This window comes from Geotrypetes seraphini, chromosome 9 (assembly GCF_902459505.1).
Source record: "Geotrypetes seraphini chromosome 9, aGeoSer1.1, whole genome shotgun sequence".
NCBI classification, from domain to species: Eukaryota; Metazoa; Chordata; class Amphibia; order Gymnophiona; family Dermophiidae; genus Geotrypetes; species Geotrypetes seraphini.
In genome coordinates, this window is record NC_047092.1 from 156,239,602 (window position 1) to 156,259,202 (window position 19,601).

At 42.6% G+C, this 19,601-nt stretch overlaps 1 protein-coding gene across 2 annotated transcripts in view; it reads left to right on the top strand.

Moving 5' to 3' along the window:
- Positions 1-134: 134 nt before the first annotated feature.
- Positions 135-19,601, top strand: part of HPS3 (HPS3 biogenesis of lysosomal organelles complex 2 subunit 1) — a 48,199-nt gene continuing 28,732 nt past the window's right edge. For both annotated transcript variants that reach the window (XM_033957794.1, XM_033957795.1), the window contains exons 1-8: positions 135-351; positions 3,128-3,613; positions 5,892-6,075; positions 8,982-9,067; positions 10,759-10,954; positions 12,907-12,988; positions 14,195-14,346; positions 18,189-18,297. In XM_033957794.1, the coding sequence (XP_033813685.1) occupies positions 135-351; positions 3,128-3,613; positions 5,892-6,075; positions 8,982-9,067; positions 10,759-10,954; positions 12,907-12,988; positions 14,195-14,346; positions 18,189-18,297 (1,512 nt within the window). The remainder of the gene's footprint in view (positions 352-3,127; positions 3,614-5,891; positions 6,076-8,981; positions 9,068-10,758; positions 10,955-12,906; positions 12,989-14,194; positions 14,347-18,188; positions 18,298-19,601) is intronic.

Here is a 19,601-nt window from a genome sequence, read left to right on the forward strand (position 1 = left end):
AGCGAGAACGATTCAGGTCTAGGGGAGCTGGCTGGAGGTGTGAGCTCAGAATTCAAAGGAAGGGCCGTGTGAAAAACGAGTCGGGAAGGGTGGGAGAAGTGCCGTGATCTTCGAGGAAGCTATGTGCGGAGAAGATGGTTCAGCTCTATAATTGTCACCCCTATGGGTCTCAGCAGATCGTGCCCATCAAACAGGAGCCTGAGTTGTTTTGTTGCGGTCGGGACTATGTCTTTGTGGCCTGTGCTGGAGCCTGCAAAATCGATGCGTTTGTGGTTAGCCAGGATGTGTGCGAGCCCTTCTGCAGCATTAACACGGTGGGGAAAGTGAGACAAATGCGCTACAGCGATGTGGGTAAGCAAAAACAAGAGCGTGTATGGTTGTGCAGCTAACTGCAACCGTGCTTGCAAGGAAAGTGGAGTCATGTTTGTTGTAATTAGGACGGGAAGGGGTAAAACGCGGATCTAAACCCGCACGTCCTTAAAAATCTGAGGTCTGTGCCACTTCTAGTTAGTTTCTGGCTCTGACAGACCTCCTTGACAATTTAGCTCTGACTGGTCCGTCTCAGCATAGGGAGGGAAAAGTATTAGGATCCGTCAGCGCTAAAATGTCATGGAGGTCTGTCAGAGCCAGAGACTAAAACCCTTATGAACTTAATGAATAAAGCCCGTAGCCCTTTCAGGACCAAGGGACATATTTGTCCCATAACTTTAAAATCCTATAAATTTTGATTGGGATAGTCTACAGTTCTAAATTTGATATGTACGGATTCCATATGATACTGCCTTTATGTAAACAAACTGGTTCCGACATTCATTCATTAGCGTCATTGCCAGATTGACGAGAAGATTCACTTGCCACACTGTCCATAAGCCAGAAGTTTGATTTAAAAAAAAAAAATAATGATATTTCACAAAACAAATCAATTTTTTGGCATCTGCAAGCCCTTTTTACCATAAAAATGTCGTCAAAAGCACAAAAATTGGCCTACGATCCTTATGGTCCTGAAACTAACTACAAGTGGCACGGACCTCAGATTTTTAAGGATATGTGGTTTTAGATCCTCCAGGTCCGTGAGGTCCGCGTTGTACCCCTTCCCAATTAGGACCAACAGCTTTTGAAGATTTCCACCCCCTCCGAATTTTCCCACAGGCTGTCGCAGTCTTACTCACAGGCCATGTGCTGCTGCCTGGTGGAGGAGCCAAACAAACCAATCGCTGGCTCTGCCTACTCATAACATCCTTAATTATTGGTATTGTGTTGGGTAAAATATTGGTAGGACCATGGCTCCAGTGGCCCACCCTATCCCACTGTGCAACATTTTATTAGACCATTCTAATATAGAAACACGATGGTAGATAGAGGCCAAATGGCCCATTCAGTGTGACCATCCACAGCATTCACTATCTCTTTAGCCTAAGAGATCCGTTGTGCCTGTCCCATGCTTTCTTGAATTCGGACAGTTTTTGTCTCCAGCACCTGTATCGGGAGACTATTTCATGCATCTACCACTCGTTCTGTAAAAAAGCATTTCCTTAGATTACTCCTGAAACTATGACCTCTTAACTTCATCCTGTGCCCTCTGCATGCCAGTTTTCCTTCATTTGAAAAAGGCTTACCTCCTGTACATTAATGCCACAGAGATATTTAAATGTCTCTATCATATCTCCTCTCTTCCTCCTTTCTTCTAGAGCAGGGGTGTCCAACCTGCGGCCCCATGAAGTATTTTGTGCGGCCCCGATCGAGGGCGATGCGGTGTTTTCCTCTGCTGCCCCCGGGTGTTTACCATCTTGCTGGCTCCCTCCCTCCAGCGTTTGAAAGTTTGTGCGGCCCCAGAAACATTTTTTTCGGCCAGTGCGGCCTAGTGAATCCAAAAGGTTGGACACCCCTGTTCTAGGGTATACATATTGGGGTCGCTAAGTCTGTCCCCATACCCTTTGTGACAAAGACCATTAACCAATTTGTAGCAGCTCTCTGGACCGACTCCAGCCTATTTATATCTTTTTGAAGGTATGGTCTCCAGAAACACACAGTATTCCAAATGGGGTGTCGCCTCCTTTTTCCTACTGGCCATTCCTCTCCCTATGCACCCAAGCATCCTTCTGGCTATGACTGTCACTTTTTCCTACCTATTTTGCCATTATATACGTTATGAACCATTATATACTTATTGAACCCCCAACTTAAGAAGTTCAAATTCGCTATTAAAGCCTGGTTATTTAACCAGGCCTTTCCAGATCAGATGACAAACTGGTGACAGGAAATTCTGAGCCCTGCTATTAAAGCTGGCTCCTAATTTCACATATCTCTCTAGAGGCATCGGCTGCCTATGTCCTTCCATATTCAGTTTAAAATTCTTGTCCTTTACTCAGTTTTGTATCTTGGAGTCACTTCCTGACTTCTATTATTGTACCATATGCTCCCCTGAGGCTAGCAGAGAATGACATAGTGACGGAATTTGTCCCCATCTCCATGGATAACCGCGGGAAACTATCCCATGTCATTCTTTAGTGTCTATCTCAACCTCAGTCTGTGCCCATTCATACTCTGATTCTTCCCTCTCTCTTTAAAAATTGACATGAGGATGATTTCCCGTGATTATCCGCAGGGACGGGGACAGTGACAAATTCTGACACCGTATCATTCTCTAGGTCTCTTAATGTGATGCTAGTTTAGATACTATAAGGCAGGGTGCTTTTTGCTATGCCTCACCTTTCCTGTGGCACTTCCAATTGATATTTAATTAGAATTGTCTTATTCCAAATTTAGAACAGCCTTAAAAACTTTTTTATTCTGTAAAGCTTTGGGTGATCATTCACTAGTTAGAGAAGTACCAGCTTGAGTTCACTGACCCATGTTTATTTTAGTGTGTCTAATTTATTATTGTGCATGCATATGTACTGTAATTTTTATTATTATTGTACTTCTAGGTTCTTAGTGTGAGTGAGTACTTGCCATCCTATTTTAATTGGCATTCTGTTTTCAGTTTTAATTATTTTAGTTTTATCTAAACCACTTTGCAATGGTCATAGGAAAGCAATACAGTATATAAAAATAAGCCATAACTTATCTATCTATGCATTTTTTAAATGGTTTTTCCCACCCTCACAATGCCATCTTTTACTCTTAGGAGATTATCTGGTTGCAATTGAGGAGAAAAACCAAGTTACTTCTCTTCGAGCTTATGTGAACTGGAAATGCAAGTCGGCTGGGAATTCTCGAACTAGTGTCCGCTTAGTGGGATTGATGATAGAGGATCCACTTAATGGAGGTCCCAGAGACCAGTTGGATATTATAGAAATGCCTCTTTCAGACTCTCCACTGTGTATTTCTTGTTGCCCTGTTCAAGGGGACGTTCTTGTTGGCTGCAAAAATAAGCTGGTTCTATTCTACTTACGACATCTGAATTTACACAATGAATTATATACACTAGATTTTGAACGTTCTCTTATTTTGCACGTAGTTAATATCACTCCTTTACACATAGCTGTTTGTGCTGGATATGTAGCCATAATGATGGAATTTGAAGTTCTGGTTCTGAAACTCTTGCAGTCTCCAAAAGGGGCATCTAAAACCACAGCACATGACACCAGTGGATTGGAACAACACGATGAAGGTAAATTCTGGAATGATCAGATTTGTTTGCATGTTTCTTGAGATAACTGAAAAAAAAAAAAATCCATAGAAACGCTAAGCGGTAAATACTATTGAGGTGAAATTTCAATGAAAAACTTTATTGAATTGGTTGAAAGTCTGATGCTCTCCATCATGGATGGACAAAGCATGTTGAGATATTTTTCCATTTGTCAACCTAGAGACTATGATATCAGATTTAAAAAGAGAGACAAGATCTCCCTAGACTGTCTGATATCCTCTCGGTGTACTTTTTTTTTTTTTTCCAGAGAACAAACATTACTGAAAGTATTTATTTATCTAAAAATGTATATTCTGCTGATTTTACATTTCCTAACAGATTTCAACATAACATTCATATTTTATTATTTATTTATCAGGATTTATTAATTGCCTTTATAAAGATATTCATCCAAGGCAGAGTACAGCAGGTATAATTCAACATAAAACTTACAATTGTGTTAATAGCATCCAAGTAGTAAAAAGACTAAATATATATGAGATACCTTCAAAAAGTTTCCACACTTTTATTTTTTTAAAACACTATTTATTAAATATCTCAAAATCAAATTATATCACTTTTCCACATAATCACCCAGCTTACCTGACTGACTGGTTAACATTCTACAACACACCCTCTTACCAGTTCTCCCACCCCAACCATTTCCCATGAAAATATGAACGTGCAGAAACTTTCTGAAGAATCTTCATAAATATAATGAATGAGGTGAAGTCAAAATCAGTAAATTGAACTTAACAATAGAATTTCCATGAAACAGTTTAAAAAATATACTAACAGCACTGAATTTCAAATAAAAAGGAGACATAATACTCATTTACCTTGGTATTCTACTTTAAAGCAGTGGCATAGCCACTGGTGGGCTAACCCACTTTGGGCTCAAGCATACTCAAAATTGTGGCTATGTGGCTTTTTCTATGGCTGACAAAGCTCGCCAAACATTGCCATCTGAAGAGGTTTGGTGGCCAGAACACTTTTTGTTTGGCAGTTAGTAGCATTGTCCATGAGCTATGGTGAATGTTTTCCCTGTAACTGCAGGACAGATTGTGGCAATGCCATCACTAGGCTTTGCAGTTATCACATGCTAATTTTTGCAATCCCACTGTAGCTCCTTCTGATCTTCGGCAAGTAACTTAACCCTCCATGGCTTTAGGTACAAACTTACAGGGCCAGCAGAAGAATTAGGTTCATTAGGCAGCCACCTAGAGGTTTTTTGGGGGGAGGTACTGGCAAGCAGCAACCTTTTTATATCTGAACCCAGTGGCTCAGAGTGCCTTAAGAGTCTCAAACACTACTTGCTGTAACAAGCTGCAGCTGCTGTGTGACAATTACACCTTCAGGGATGCTTTGCTGGTATCAGCAACCCCCCCCCCCCACACACACACACACACACATAGGCATCATTCTGCAAGAGTGCAGCTAACTGCATGCCTGAAGGCTTAGAAAGCATGACCAGCCCATAGTGTACTGTCTGCAGTACTTCTCGTACTTCTCTTGCAGAATGATGCCTGTGTGTGTGTGTGTGGGGGGGGGGGGTTGCTGATACCAGCAAAGAAAGTCACAACCCCACCTCTTGCTTGTGCTGGTGCCAATGGTTAAAGGCCCAAAAGGCAGTAGCTAGCTGATCAAGGGTGAGGTAATGGCATGCCTCAGTGTGGGAATAAAGAGAAAACCATAAGACACTGCCTATGAGAGAGGAAGGCAGAAAGTGCCCTGTGGATTAAAGGAAGGAAGGAAGCTGTAGGCTTCAACGAACCTGGTTGCAGCCCAGCTGAGGTGAGATGGGAGAAAAGGTTGGAACTATGTACTGGGGGGTCTGGGGGGAGAGAGAGATGAATGCTTATGAAATACTACTACGAATCATGTGTGTACACATTATATGCAGGTACTTTCTCTGGGTGGGTTCACAATCTGTTTTTGAACCTGGGGCAATGGACTTGCCCAGAGTCACAAGGAGCTGCAATGGGATCCTAACCATTAAGCTGCTCCTCTTATTTGCTGGTTCCTTTTAAACATCAGCAGGAGTTAAGCTACTAATAGCCAACATGCATTTTTATTAGCAATGACTCCCATGGGCTTCACTGAATGTGTTGGTTTATCGAGGAATGCCACTACCCATACCTTTTGGCTGATTACAAGCAACATCTGATATTTATCTTGCTTGCTTGCATTTGAGAAGGTGGTTTTATTTTTTGTCAGAAGTGCAGTTACTTTGAAAGCTTTATTTTTCTTTTTTGTTAAGGCCCAACCAACCACACTCCTCCATCACCACCTTGTCCACTTGAATCAGATGATTTTGTTATCTGCCAGCGACCTATGGAACTCTTTGGCGAGGAAAGCAGATCATCTGGAATATCAGTCACATTAGAGTCAATTGGTCTCACCAAAGAGGATCTGTGCTTCCAAGTACAATACATTTTATATAGGTATTAATAGCCCAGCACATTTTTGTTATTCCACGTGGAATGTGTTTTTAAGCCTCTTGAATTTAAAGGCAATAAGTTGTACTCATAATATTGATGATACATGTGAGTGTCTTGACTATTTGGATCAGTGGTTCTTAAGCCTGTCCTGGGGGACCCCCAGCCGGTCAGATTTTCAAGATATCCCTAATGAATATGTATAACTCAAACTATAAAATAAGCTATTTAAGTAATTAATACCACAAATGTTATTTTAATCAACTATTTTAATATTGTCTACCACATATTTTATCTTTAAGACTTCATAATACATACTTTTCACAAATTACAAATAACGTATTTTTCGCTCCATAAGATGCACCCTAGATTTAGAGTAGGAAAACCAGAAAAAAACCATTCTGAACCATATACCAGACTCTGCACCCAGCCCCCCTCACTCCCTGCCAGGCTGTGCACCCTGTCTCCCCTTCCCTGCCAGGCTGTTTATTCATTTTTCATATATACACCATACACATAGCAGATATAAACTATCAAAACTGACATATTTTGATCACTAAATTGAAAATAAAATCATTTTTTCTACCTTTGTTGTCTGGTGATTTCATGAGTCTCCTTCCTTACTTTCTTCCTTCCTTTCTTCACTCAGGCCCAACAATTGTCCCTTTCTATTTCATCCCTCCCATGTCCCAAGTTCGTGCCCCCTCCCACTCACTGCCTTCCAGCTTTTGTTCTTTGATCTACCTCCTTCCCATGTCCCGAGTTTGTGCCTCCTCACTGCCTTCCTGCCTTTGTCCTGCGTTCTCCCTCCCTCCCATGTCCCGAGTTCGTGCCTCCTCCCCTCACTGCCTTCCAAGCCTTTGTCCTTCCTGCCATGCCGGACACTGCCTTCCTCCCTCCCTGCCGCGCTGAAGCCTGCCTACCCTCTGCTGATTCTTCCTTCTCTGGCCAGGATCCGCCACCACCGCTGCACCGCAACTGAAAGAAAGTAAGGGCCAGCGTGTAGTAATTGCACGTCGCCAGCCCTCAAGCCTTCTCCCAACGTTGGAAAACCCATCTGGCTGGGGAGGTCCCCAAGGACAGGTTTAAGAACCACTGATTTAAATGATTATTTGTTGTCTGTGAATTTGTTGTGATAAATGTTCTGTTATAATTTGCTTTGAGTCTTATTGAATCGACAAATAAATCGAGGCCAGGAGTATTAATGTAGCATATGCCAATAAAGACAAAAATAGTGATTCAGCAGTGTTTTGTCAAAACTAGTCTAAGATAAGCTGATGAATTTTTTAGTCAAAATATTAAAATGGCCTTTTTGTTCCAAATTTAAAAGGTTTGGGCATTTAGGGCTCCTTTTACTAAACCATGGGAGGTAAATACTCCAACGCTCATTCAGTTCCTGTGAGCATCGGAGCATTTACCTCACTGGCCTCTGGTTTTGTAAAACCCAACATTAAGCAATTAAGTAAAAAAAAGTACAGTAGAATCTGTTAACCAGCACTCTCATCCAACTGGTAAAATTGCTAGCGGGAGGAGTCCCCCAAAGCGGCAGCAGTCCTGAGCCGCAAACCCTCCCTCCCTCAAGCCCCTTAGCACTAAAAGTGGCAGAAGTCCTGAGCCATGAACCACACCTCTCTCCTGCCCCGAAGCATCAGTGCGGCAGCGGTCCTGAGCCACAAATCCCCCCCACTCCCTCCCTCTTTCAAGCCCTGAAGCAGCTGAGATGCAAACCTCCCCCTCTCCTGCCCAAAGCACCAGTGTGGCAGCGGTCCTAAGCTGCAAAGCCCCTCTCCCTCAAGCCCCCCAGAAGCAGACAATGGTCCTGAGCTGAGAACCCCCTTCCTCCTTCCTTCTCTGAAGCGGCAGCTAGTCAGCGCTCAAAATAGGCTGCTGGCGGACAACCCCGACAGGGTCTTTCCTTTGACGCGTCAGAATGAGGGAGTGAGGGGGGTTCATGGCTCAGGACTGCACCTGCTTCTGCTGCTTTGGGGCTTGAGGGAGGGAGGGGGGTTTTGCAGCTCAGGTCCACTGGTGCTTCGGGGGGGGGGGGACTGAGTGTGTTAGAAATCTTTTTTAACACAGATCTCAATCAACCAGAAGAACAATTATCCGGCATCCACCAATCCCCATGGGTGCCAAATAACTGAGATTCTACTGTAAATTTACTTTTTCCTACCTAATCTCACACTTCTGTAAATCTGTTTTCTATCTAGGATCATATTTCTGTAATCCATTTTACAGATATGTTTTGTGTTAATGGTCTCACTGGGTCATGACAGTTGTTAAACTGGATGTTGCTGTTAGCAGTGGTAGTAGTAGTATTTATTTTTGGTTTCCTGCTTTTAACTTGTATTTTTAGGAAGGCTAATTTCCTGATAGCTGAATCCTTCAGTGATGTATCAACATATGTCTCAAGGGCTCTCAAAAACACTTGTTGGATTTTGTCGCCTGGCTGGCAGCCTTTCCTCGGTCCCTCTCCATACACACTGCCATATTCCTTTTTCTCTTGTCTATCTTTGATTTTCTTCATGTGGTCGCTGTATGATTAAGGCTCCATCCATGGAGATTGAGACTGTAGTAGCTTCTCTATCTAGTTGCAGCTGGATCCAGGATTCCCTCTTGCATAGTTCCTGCTTGAGGATGATGGACGTGGATAGGGAAAAGAAGGGTGGGGGCATTAGGGGAAAAAAGAAATAAGAAGCAAGTGGTATTGGGGGCGGGGTTGACCACCAAAAGTGCAAACTCTTTTTCTCCTATGCTCTCTACTGGCAGAGATAGATTGGTCTGGTCTGGGGAGAGGAAGCTTGGAGCCAGCTCATTGGCTTCATCAAACACATTGTTGCTCTAGTAGATGAATATTTGTTTTGAGACTTGGCTGAAAAATTGTTTGATTAATTTATTACCTTTTTCTTTAGATGTTTTTCTCCAGACTTTTCTCAGGTATTTTCAGTTGAAGACACCAGATTGCATTCTCTCCAGCTGTTGCCTATATACAGAGCAGGTAAATAGCCCTTTCAGCCCCAGACCATCCAGTTCCACTTTTGGCTCCGCCCATACCCTCCCCCACAAACCTCCTCTTTTTCTCCAACAAGCTCTGGCTGCATCTGGAGGGCCTGGAGCATGCATGGATGTGTGTGACGTCATCCTTGCATGCTCAGAGGCCCTCCAGATGCGGCTGGAGCTTGTCATGGCTTTCTAAAACCCAGACAAACTGCCAGGTTTTGGAAAGTCCATCTGGACACCTGGACAGTCCTCTAAAAAGATTTCATGTCTGGGTTTTTCCAGATGTCTGGTAACCCTAGATATATAACAAGACTGATGCCATTCTTGTTTGAGCAGAAGTTTATTGTGTAATATATAAGGTGTTTCATTGCAATCTTCCTGCAGCTCTTAGTAGTATTAATTTTCATTTAGGATGTGTAATTTAGGACCCATCCACTCCCTTCTCTTCAAGAGCCTGAATATTTAAGCTTTATTATATAAAGATTCCTTTATAGCAGTAGTATTGTAATTCACTTTTCTTAACTATGTCATGCTCACAGTATTTCCCCTTGAACTGAAAATTGGGAAATTTGGTGTGTACTTACAGCTGAGAAAACGTAATGGAGGGGATGCAATTTTTAAATCTTGCATTGTAGGGCTAAGACCATCAGTGCTTTTTAACTGCTAACTCTTCCTCTCTTTTTCAAAGCAAAAATATGTGCATGTACATTGGCTTTGAAACTTTCTGAGGGTACAAAGTGGTTATAGACATTTGCAACAGCTTTGTCTGTGGACACTTTTTCACGGAAAATAATACATTTTAGATTTGAAGATGAAATCTACATGTCTTCCTTCCTTCCCTTTAGCCTAACTACATATTCTGTATACAGCTACAAGTATCGTAAAATAATATATTTGGTATAGCTGCATCCAGGGAAGCAGTTTTCAGACGTGCAGCTTGCATGAATAAATCAATAATTTGGGGACAATTTTATAAACTGGTGCTCAGTCCTGACTAGAGAATGACACAGAGACAAATTTGTCTCCATACCCGCAGGAACTCAGTTCCCCCGCCCCGTCCCTGTAAGTTTTGTCGCTGTCCCTGCCCCTGTCCCATTCCTGTAAGCTCTGTCTTAACCACACAAACCTCGAACACTTATGATGTTAAAGTGTTTGAGGCTTGTGCAGACAAGGATGGAGCTTGCAGGAAAGGGGGAAAATTTGTCTCCATGTCATTTTCTAGTCCTGATGTCCCAATGCTGTGCACTTAGCACAAATTCTTGGCGCTAAGATTCTGTACAGAATACTAGTGTAAGGTCAGCAATGGCATTGGCATTCTTGCATGTAGATGTGCCATCCTTACACTGTGCTGGTGGCAGGAGTAAACTGATGTGCCTGGTTCTTAGTATTCTATAAACTACATATGTAATGGGGAGACATGCCCACTGCCTGACCATGCCCCACCTACATGTGCACCCCCCTTGCAGTTAGATACTACCTTATAGAATAGTGCATAATACATATAGGTGCTTAACTGCCACTTTATGGTGCTTTAATGCATATAAGTGGCATCTGCCTCTAGACGCACTGAAAATTCTCCTTCAAGGGGATTACCGTAGTTATGAATTAACTTATACATGGTGAGTGAAAATTCAACCACAATCTCGCTTTTCTACATTTTCTTCTATTGCTTCTATTTTTTTAATACAGGGACTCCCACTTCATTGGAGGGCAGTACTGCTACTCATAATAAAGAGGTTCTGAGCCTTTTTTGCTTCTTTTCGATGCCGCACATTGGATACCTATATATAACTGGAAATTCAGCAGAACTGATTTCTACTTACCAGTATCCTGAGAGATCTCAGGCAGCTGTTCTTACACCTCAGTTCTTACATGTCATTACAAGGTAGTCAATTATTGTTTGCATCCTTTGATATTTTCTGTTAATGTCGGTGATGAGGTTGATATTACAAAATTTGTGCTGTTCTTAAGCTAATTATTTCATGTAAATCTGATAAATGGAACCATATAAACAAGGGTGGGCAGCCTTTATACACAGAGGGTCGCATGAATGTCATTTTCTGGTGGAGCCTGCACTTGAATAAGTTAGTAATGATATTCAGTCCACCAGCTAGTTAAGTAAGTGCTTAAAAGTAGGGCTATAAAAAGTCTGTCCTTGCTTTATTTGCCGAGCTAACTAGTCGTTGGTTTGAAAATCAGCTGACTCACAATTAAGTTCAGGTAACTTGCACTGACAGTGATATTTGATGCCGTTGTCTGGCTTAGCATTAGATATCCAGCCCTAATTTAGCCTATTGCTGTCAGTGACTTAAAAACCACTGACCGCTGTGGGCTGAATACCAGGCTCTTGGTGGTTTAGGAAATTTTTATCTGGATAATTTTATGTGAGAATAGTGAATATGATTATATTTATTTGATATACTGTCCTTCCTCTGCAGATACAAAGCGGTTTACAATACATTATGGAGTTAAAGTAAATATAATGATTGTTGTTTGTAATCTACCTGGATGCCCATATCTTGGCTTAAAATAGACACTGCTTGCAGCTCCTTAATTAAATAGGCCTCATTGAGAACAAAATAAAAAAGGCCTGTGTTAAATAACGTGTGTCAGCTTGCATTGGTAAATATTAACCCGTTAACGCAAGTTAGTAAACAGAGCTGTAATTCTGCACCTGGAGTAGTGAAAGGTGAAGTGACATCTCTCTATGCGCCCCTTATACAAAGCCGCAGTAGCAATTTGCCTTGCTGAGACTTGCTATCGCAGCTTTGTAAAAGGGCCCTTTGTGATATGATCAGTTGATTGATTTATATATCTTGTGTGGTTCCTTAATAATTGTGCGCAGGACAAAGGCGCACCCACAATTGCGCGCAGGACGTATGCATGCTGCCGCTCCTGCAGCTTTAAAGCCTTACCCCCCCAGTACATGTAGAGGTCCTTGCGCTTCCGTTGGGGGGGGAACCCTTCAGTGAAAACACGGAAGATGGTATGTGGGATTCTTTAGGAACAATCCTCAAATATAAAATAAATCCCACTAAAGGGAATTCAAAAGAGATCGTGGAGAAAAATGGTCTCAGAAACCTACTTGGAAACAGATATTTCAATCCAAGGATATTTTAATCCAATACCAAATTATTCAAGGTTTATGACACAGTGTAAGGGCACAGTTTAATTATAGAATGAGATTATTAATTTTGGTTTGTGTTTTATATTTTGGCAGTGTCCTGAGAACCCTTTAAAAAGCCGCGTTTAGCAACGAAATGGGTCCCCGTCGGGTTTATCAATACTCTGCACACTTTAAAGATAAGTGATATTTTGCTGTCTGTAAAAAAGAAAAAAAAGTAAAAATCAATTTATGATACAGTACAATTTGGTTTACACAAATAGGGAAGTGAAGGTAATTTGGTCAGTGATGGAAGTCATAAACCTTGAATAACTTGGTATTGGATTAAAATATCCTTGGATTGAAATATTCTTATCCAAGTAGGTCTCTGAGACCATTTTTCTCCACAATCTCTTTTGAATACCCTTTAGTGGGATTTATTTTATATTTGAGGAGGGAACCCCTCCCCCCCAAGTATAATAAAAACTCCCGTTTTCCTTTCAGTTTTCGGTGATCGGGAGTTTTTCACACACTCCCCCCCCCCCCCAAAGGGAGCTTGAGGCCTTCTACAGTGCAAGCGGCAGGAGCGGCGACCGCATACGTCCTACGCACAATTGTCAGCACGCCAAAGTGCGGCACGCTTTTGATGGGTCACCTTGAATATCTCATTGGAAAAGTATTGCAATTATAAATGCGTTTTGGTGTTTTACGCTATCTGTTTTACTCTTCTTCAGCAACAACTTACAGTGTTATACAGCACGCTGCAGTGCTGCAGCAGCACGTGATGAGGATCCATACATTGATACAACCATGAAGGTGCGATCAAAACAATGACATTGCAACACTTTGACAAAACCGTAAAGTTTAATAGGAAAAATACAAGGGACATACCAACATCATTTAACACAAGATGGTTGTTGGTCCCACAGCTGATGATATTATGAAACCAAGATCAGTTTTATTTTTTAACATGAACTGCTGAGGTCTTTTGTTTTAGTAGCTATGTAGTTTAGGTAATATCCAGTTAAGAACAATACATATCCCCAGTGATGAGTGGTAGTAATATTGTAACTTCATAAAGACCTGTATTGTTCATTTAGTCTGCTCAATAAAATGGCTAGAGTTGCACTTCCTGATATCATAGGTCAGCCCATGGTAGAAGAAACGTGACTTGTTGATAAGTCTGACATCATATACCAAAGGACTATTTGCCTTTTTCTATAATACTATATTGATAGAAGAATTCATGCTTGATTTCTTCTTTTTTTGAGTACCAACAAAAGTGAAACTGTATTTTCACTATACTTCCCCCTCCCGATTTGTAGTTTTAGGACTCGCGATTTCAATTCACGATTTCATAAAACCGGAAACACCTCCACCTCTCTCTCGCCTCCCAGACCTCACCTGGTGGTCTAGCGGTTTTTCAGGGTAGGAGCAATCTTCTACGCTCCTGCCCCGTGTAGATCACTCATCCAAAATGGCTGCCGTGAGTTCCCGTTGTAGTCTCGAGAGACTACGGGAACTCATGGCAGCCATTTGGGATGAGTGATCTGCACGGGGCAGGAGCATAGGAAGATCGCTCCTGCCCCGAAAGACTGCTAGACCACCAGATAAGGTACAGGATGCTGGGAGGGAGGCGGAGGTGGGTCAGAGTTGTCCCAAAAGTTATTTGTGAATTTTCAATATTTGCGGGCCGGCTCTGTCCCTAACCCCTGTGAATATTGAGGGAGGAGTGTATTCTTTTTATTTTTTTTACATATAGTGCATCTTATTTTACTGATTTACATATCTGTATGTTTTCTAAATTGTTCCCCCTTTTACAAAACAGCGGTAGAGTTCCTATGAGCAGGAGCAGCGCAGAGCATTCAGTGTGCTGGCCTGCATTAAAAAGCGCTATTGTGATTTTGTAAAAGGAGGGGGGGTTGGTTAAGTAAGTATACTAAAACACAGTTTTATTTTGTGCCTATGATAAAGTATATTGGCCCATAATTACAAATTCATGCTTTTATATATCTATTACAGGCTTGTCCTCCTGTAACCATGGATATTTGTGCATTAAGAATGCAGCTTTTTATAGGATTGAAAGCTCTGGGTCATTTCAAAAACCATGTAATTCTTCTGACTAAAGCTAATGATGAAAATATCACAGAAAGGGAAACTCCCAAAAGAACTTTGTAAGTCCTTGATAAAGGCTTTATCTAATTCTGTGTCTCTTTTTTGTGTGGGGAGGGGAGGGGCTGATATCATGGTTCTGGCAACTGTCCAGGTTGTGCCCCTTGTCATTTCCCTCCGTTTGCATCCCAAATTCGTGCCTCCTGCGTTTACCTCTTCTTGCCGGCTCCCTCCTCCCAGCTGCACTTCTGTTGTCAAAGCCACAAGCGGTGGCTCCAGCACGTGGTCCCCTGGTCTTGCAAAGCTGCTCATGGCCCAGGTCAGCAGGCTGAGGAACGGAGGGGGACAACAAGGGGTGTGTTGGAACATGGAAGGGAGGAGATGAGTTGCATTGGGACAGGAAGGGAGGAAGAGGAACTGCATTGGCATAGGAAGGGAGAAGCAGGATTGCTGTTGGGACATAGAAGAATGAGAGGGGGCACAAACTTTGGACAAAGAATGGAAGAAAGGGAGAGAGCATGAACACGGAACACAGAATGGAGTGAGGGAGGGGAGCATGAACTTGGGGGGACATAGGATGGAGGAAGTGAGGGAAAGAGATGCTGAGGTGGGGAGGGAATATAAAGGGAGAATTGTTGGACATGGGTGTCTCAGTGAGAGGGAAAGAGATGGTATACATGGGGAAATGAAGAAAGGTGAATTGGTGGGCATAGGAAGGGATAAAGAAATATTGGACTTGGTGGTGGGAGAGGCATGGGGAAGAGAGAGATGAGAGGGAGAAATGTTGGATGTGATGGGAGAGAGGGAACAGTGGGACTGATGAAGAACAAAAATAAGTGTAAACCTATCTTTTCTTTCTATTTAAACTACAGTACAGTGGTACCTCGGTTTACGAGTGCACCAGTTTGCGAGTGTTTTGCAAGACGAGCAAACATTTGCAAAATTGGTGCCTCGCAAACCGAGCCTGCCTCGATGTACGAGCGCCCTCCCCTCCACGATCCGGCACCCCCCACCCACCCGAACACTTCGCTTACCCTCCATCTGGCACCTGGCACCGGCACCAATGCACAGGACATGCCGGTGCCAGGTGCCAGATGGAGGGTAAGCGAAGTGTTCGGGTGGGTGGGGGGGGTGCCAGATCGCGTGAAGGGATGCCGGATCGTGGCGGGGGGATTCCGGATCACACGGGGGGGCCTTCTTGAGCGGGGGGAGCAATGCTGGTTCTCAGGGGGATAGAGCAGTGCTGCTGGCCTCGGGGAGTGGGAACGAATCAAGCGAGTTTCCCTTACTTTCCACGGGGAAACTCGCTTTGATATACGTGCAATTTGGTTTACGAGCATGCTTCTGGAATGACTTATGCTTGTAAACCACTGTACTTTATTTTGAGGACTGTTTCTTTAATGTTTAATGTTTTTATAGACTGTGTACTGTGGTGTAGAGAGTTGCATGGGGACAGAAATCAAACCCATCCCTGTCAGTTCCTACTGGAATCAAATCCATCCCCTACAAGTAATTTCTTCCATCCCCACCCATCCCCATAAACTGACCAATGTTCAAATAAGCAGACACTTTATTAATTTGGAAGTATTAATTGGGAAGAATACATACTTTGTAAATGGGTCTCTGACAGAGCCTCTAATGTAGATATAAAATATAAGTACTCAGCTGACGAGGACCCTCAAGCTATGTCAGCTGAAGACTTCTCCAAAGGTGGCCAAAATTCCCATTTACCAAGCTTGGCAGGCAGCAGCAACATCCCTAAGCCACAGATGCTGGCATCTCAGTGGTTCAAGAATGCTGCTAGTAACTTCTTTGCTTGCTAGAAGGGAGTTATGGCCACCTTTTGGAGGAGGTCCTCAGCTGGTGGTGCTTGAAGATTTCCACCAGCTACAGCACGGATCAGGGCTAGTGTTGGACATGGTGCCTAGGGCAGAAAATAAAGGGGGACTCCCACTGCTCCCCACCTACCATTACTGTCACACTGACAGACCTTCACCAAATACAGAACAAGAGTTCACAAATTAGAAACAAAAATAAATAGACAAAAATTGAACTGGGAAACCCAAAAAGTTAAACTCAGCGAGTACTTCAACACTGGAGAAATAAAAACAGAAATGAATTTCTTTCTCGGTTGAGCACCATACAAAGACATCTGCTTTACACATTTTCTAAAGGTACCTTTGTCTGGAGACTTATTTTTTCCAGTTTCTCTTTTTTCCTATCTTCTGTAAATTCTTCAAGTATTTGCTGTCCATTGGTCTTTTCTTCTGTCTTGTTCCATTCCCTCACTACAACTGTCTCTGACATATTAATCTTTTCATTTAGCTCTTTCCTCCTTTTTTTAAGTCTACTCAATATCACCCTCTTGCTCCCTTCTCTTCTTTACTTTTTGGCTACCTATCAAATTTCTATCTTCTCGACCATTCTTCTGTTCCCTTCCATCTTTTTAGTTTACTCCTCATTACCATATATTTACCCACTGTAATCAGTATCTTCTGCTCATTTGTTTCCCTGCCAATCCCCTCCTTCCCCCTGCCTCTCCCCAAATGGTGTCACTATTCCCAGTTTTTCCCTGCCTGCCCAAAATCTGTTCCCTCTTTCTCCCCTCCTCCCTCAAAACCTAAAATCTCCCTGTCCCTTCCACTTCATCCTCCAATCATTATCCTCCTTTCCTTTCTTTCTTTCTTCTGTTCCTCCCTCCCATTGTATAGCATCCTCACTCCCATCTGCTCCTGGATCTATCTCCCTCTTTTTCCTCTCCCCAATCATGAACATCATTTTTTCCTCTCTCCTTTACCCCCATGTGCCAAGGGAGTGAGAAAAGAGAGAGGGATAGAGGATGCATCTCTCCCACCCCCCTTTATTGCCACATCCAACATTTCTCCCTTTCTCATCCTCCAGCCCCTTTTAGCATCTTTTGCCCCTCCACACTAGCCCCATGCCCAACATTTTTCATATCACTTCTCTCCAGCATCATGCCACATTTTTCCTTCCCTTCCATCACCATGTTCAACATTTCTCCCTCTTGCAACTCTTTCCATCTGTTCCTCCCTTCACTCTCCATCACCATCTTTATTCCTTCCCTATGAGTACCTTCTCTCTATCCCTCTTGCTCCATGCACCCATATCCAACAATTATCTCTTTGTCTTCCCTCCCCCACCAGCAGCATTTCTTTCTCTCCCCCCCTTCCGAGCCCTTGCCGCATCTCTTATCCTCCATTCCCACAACTCCCAGTCCGTGCAGCATTTCTTCTCAAACAGTTGCCGACATTATTTCCTACATGCAACCAGCAGCTGACCCAGAAGCCTTCCTTCCGACGTGTTTTGTGTTGGAGGGAATGCTTCAGGTCAGCGGCTGGCAGCGTGTAGAAAGCACTGCCAGCAGCCTGTGAAGAAAGTGAGTTCAGCTGCAGCAAGGACATCTGAGAAAGGTGCACTGCTATGGGAGCCACGGATAAACTAATTCCTCCATGCACATCCTGTGGGATCCCTGAATACCCCATTCCCATGCAGCTCTCTACTGTGATGTACCATTTTGATTTTTACCCAGTTTTGGGGTTTAAAAAAAAAAATTTACCCATGCTTCCCAAACATGACCATTTTTTTAACAACATTACTCCAGACTGCTCTCTGCTTTCTTTATTTTTCCACTCATTTGCAATGAGAAGCTTTTGTTAGCCCTGTATATTTCAGGGAACCTATTTTTATATCTAGAACTGGTATCATTGGCTTTGTACCCAGTATATTTTTGACTCTCTTATTGTGAGGAATAGTTAGTGGCCCTGGAAAATGTACTATTGAACTGAAATGCAAGCAAACCTGATGCAAATAATTATATGGGGCATCATGAGTCAAAACTGATGCATTAAAATAACTATATTTCTTCTCTCTGTGTTCTTTTCAGTTCCCGAAAAGCTGGCAGCATTAAATACAAACCACCTCCAGAGACTGAGCCAGGCTGGAATTTATATGTTGTGAACTCTGTTCCAACTATTCAGCTTTACAAAGAAATGGTATTTTGGCTTGTAGTGATTTGGTCTTAAGTTTTTATAAATAAAAATAATATAATATTACTTATAATAAGTACCATATATACTCGAATATAAGCCAAGATTTTGGGGCCAAAAAAAGGGCCCAAAAATTAGGATCTCAGTTTATATTTGAGCCACCACCCAATCACTGAGGCTGCTCCTTGTGACCCTGGGCAAGTCACTTAATCCTCTAATGCCCACTGCTTTGAAATACCAAAGTGACAAAAAGGCGGTATATAAGTCCCCATTCCCTTTCCCTGTCCTCTCTTTAACCCCTGATGACAACCAGCGCTATAGTCATACACCCCTCCCCCCTTCATCCCCTTGATAAACACTGGCACCGCTATCCTCCCAATCCTAAGATGATCCCTGCTGTTGCCCTCCATGCGCACATCCCTCTCGCCCTGCTGGTATTATGCTTACCCATTTGGTGTTGAATAAAAGCTGCTGCCACCAATGCTGTATGCTAATCTGGTGTGGGCCCTTGAGCATCTGTACATGCTGAAGCCTGCTTGCTCCTGTTCCTCTGAGATTCTCAGAGAAGGTGGGACCTGGCAGGCTTTAGGCATGCATAGATGCTTAAGGTCTCCTTGCCGGATAAGCATACAGAATTGGTGGCAGCAGCTTTTCTTCAACCACGAATGGGTAAGTGTAATGGAGGTTATTACTAAAAAGAAAAAACCCAGCTATAATTTAGCTCATGAATCTGTTTCTATCTGGTCAAAATTGATAACTAGTCACATGCTTAATTTTCCGTCATATGAATAGAAAATTTACAATCAGAATTTTCCATTAAGATATATAGTATTCTGTTTACCTAGCAAACCTATACATTTACTGCTGTCAAAAAAATCTGGCTGTAGATGGAAGGTGGATCTTCTTATTTTTGCAGAGTTTTTGAGCTTTATTCAGAAAGCCCTTCAAAACATCAGTTTCAAGGTAACCAAATATGTAAATAATTATATTGTATTTCTGACATCACATGTGGATTGATAGATGTCTTAACAACTTAACTTCCTTTAAAGCCTCAAACAAGAGTTGTGAACCACCATGCTGCAGAGTTCTGTGCTCCAGACCACTCAAGGCTAAAAGGCGGGGGGTCCTGCTATGTTGTGGCTGGTCTGGGGTGTCCTCAAAAAATCTCAGCCATACCCATTAAGCTTACCCTTCTGATTGTCCTGCCTTTGTTTATGCATTGGTAACATTGGCATTTAGCCATAATAGTCTCTTTGTGGTTTAAAGGACTTAAATCAAGACCTATATAATTCAGTATAGTAGCATAAAGT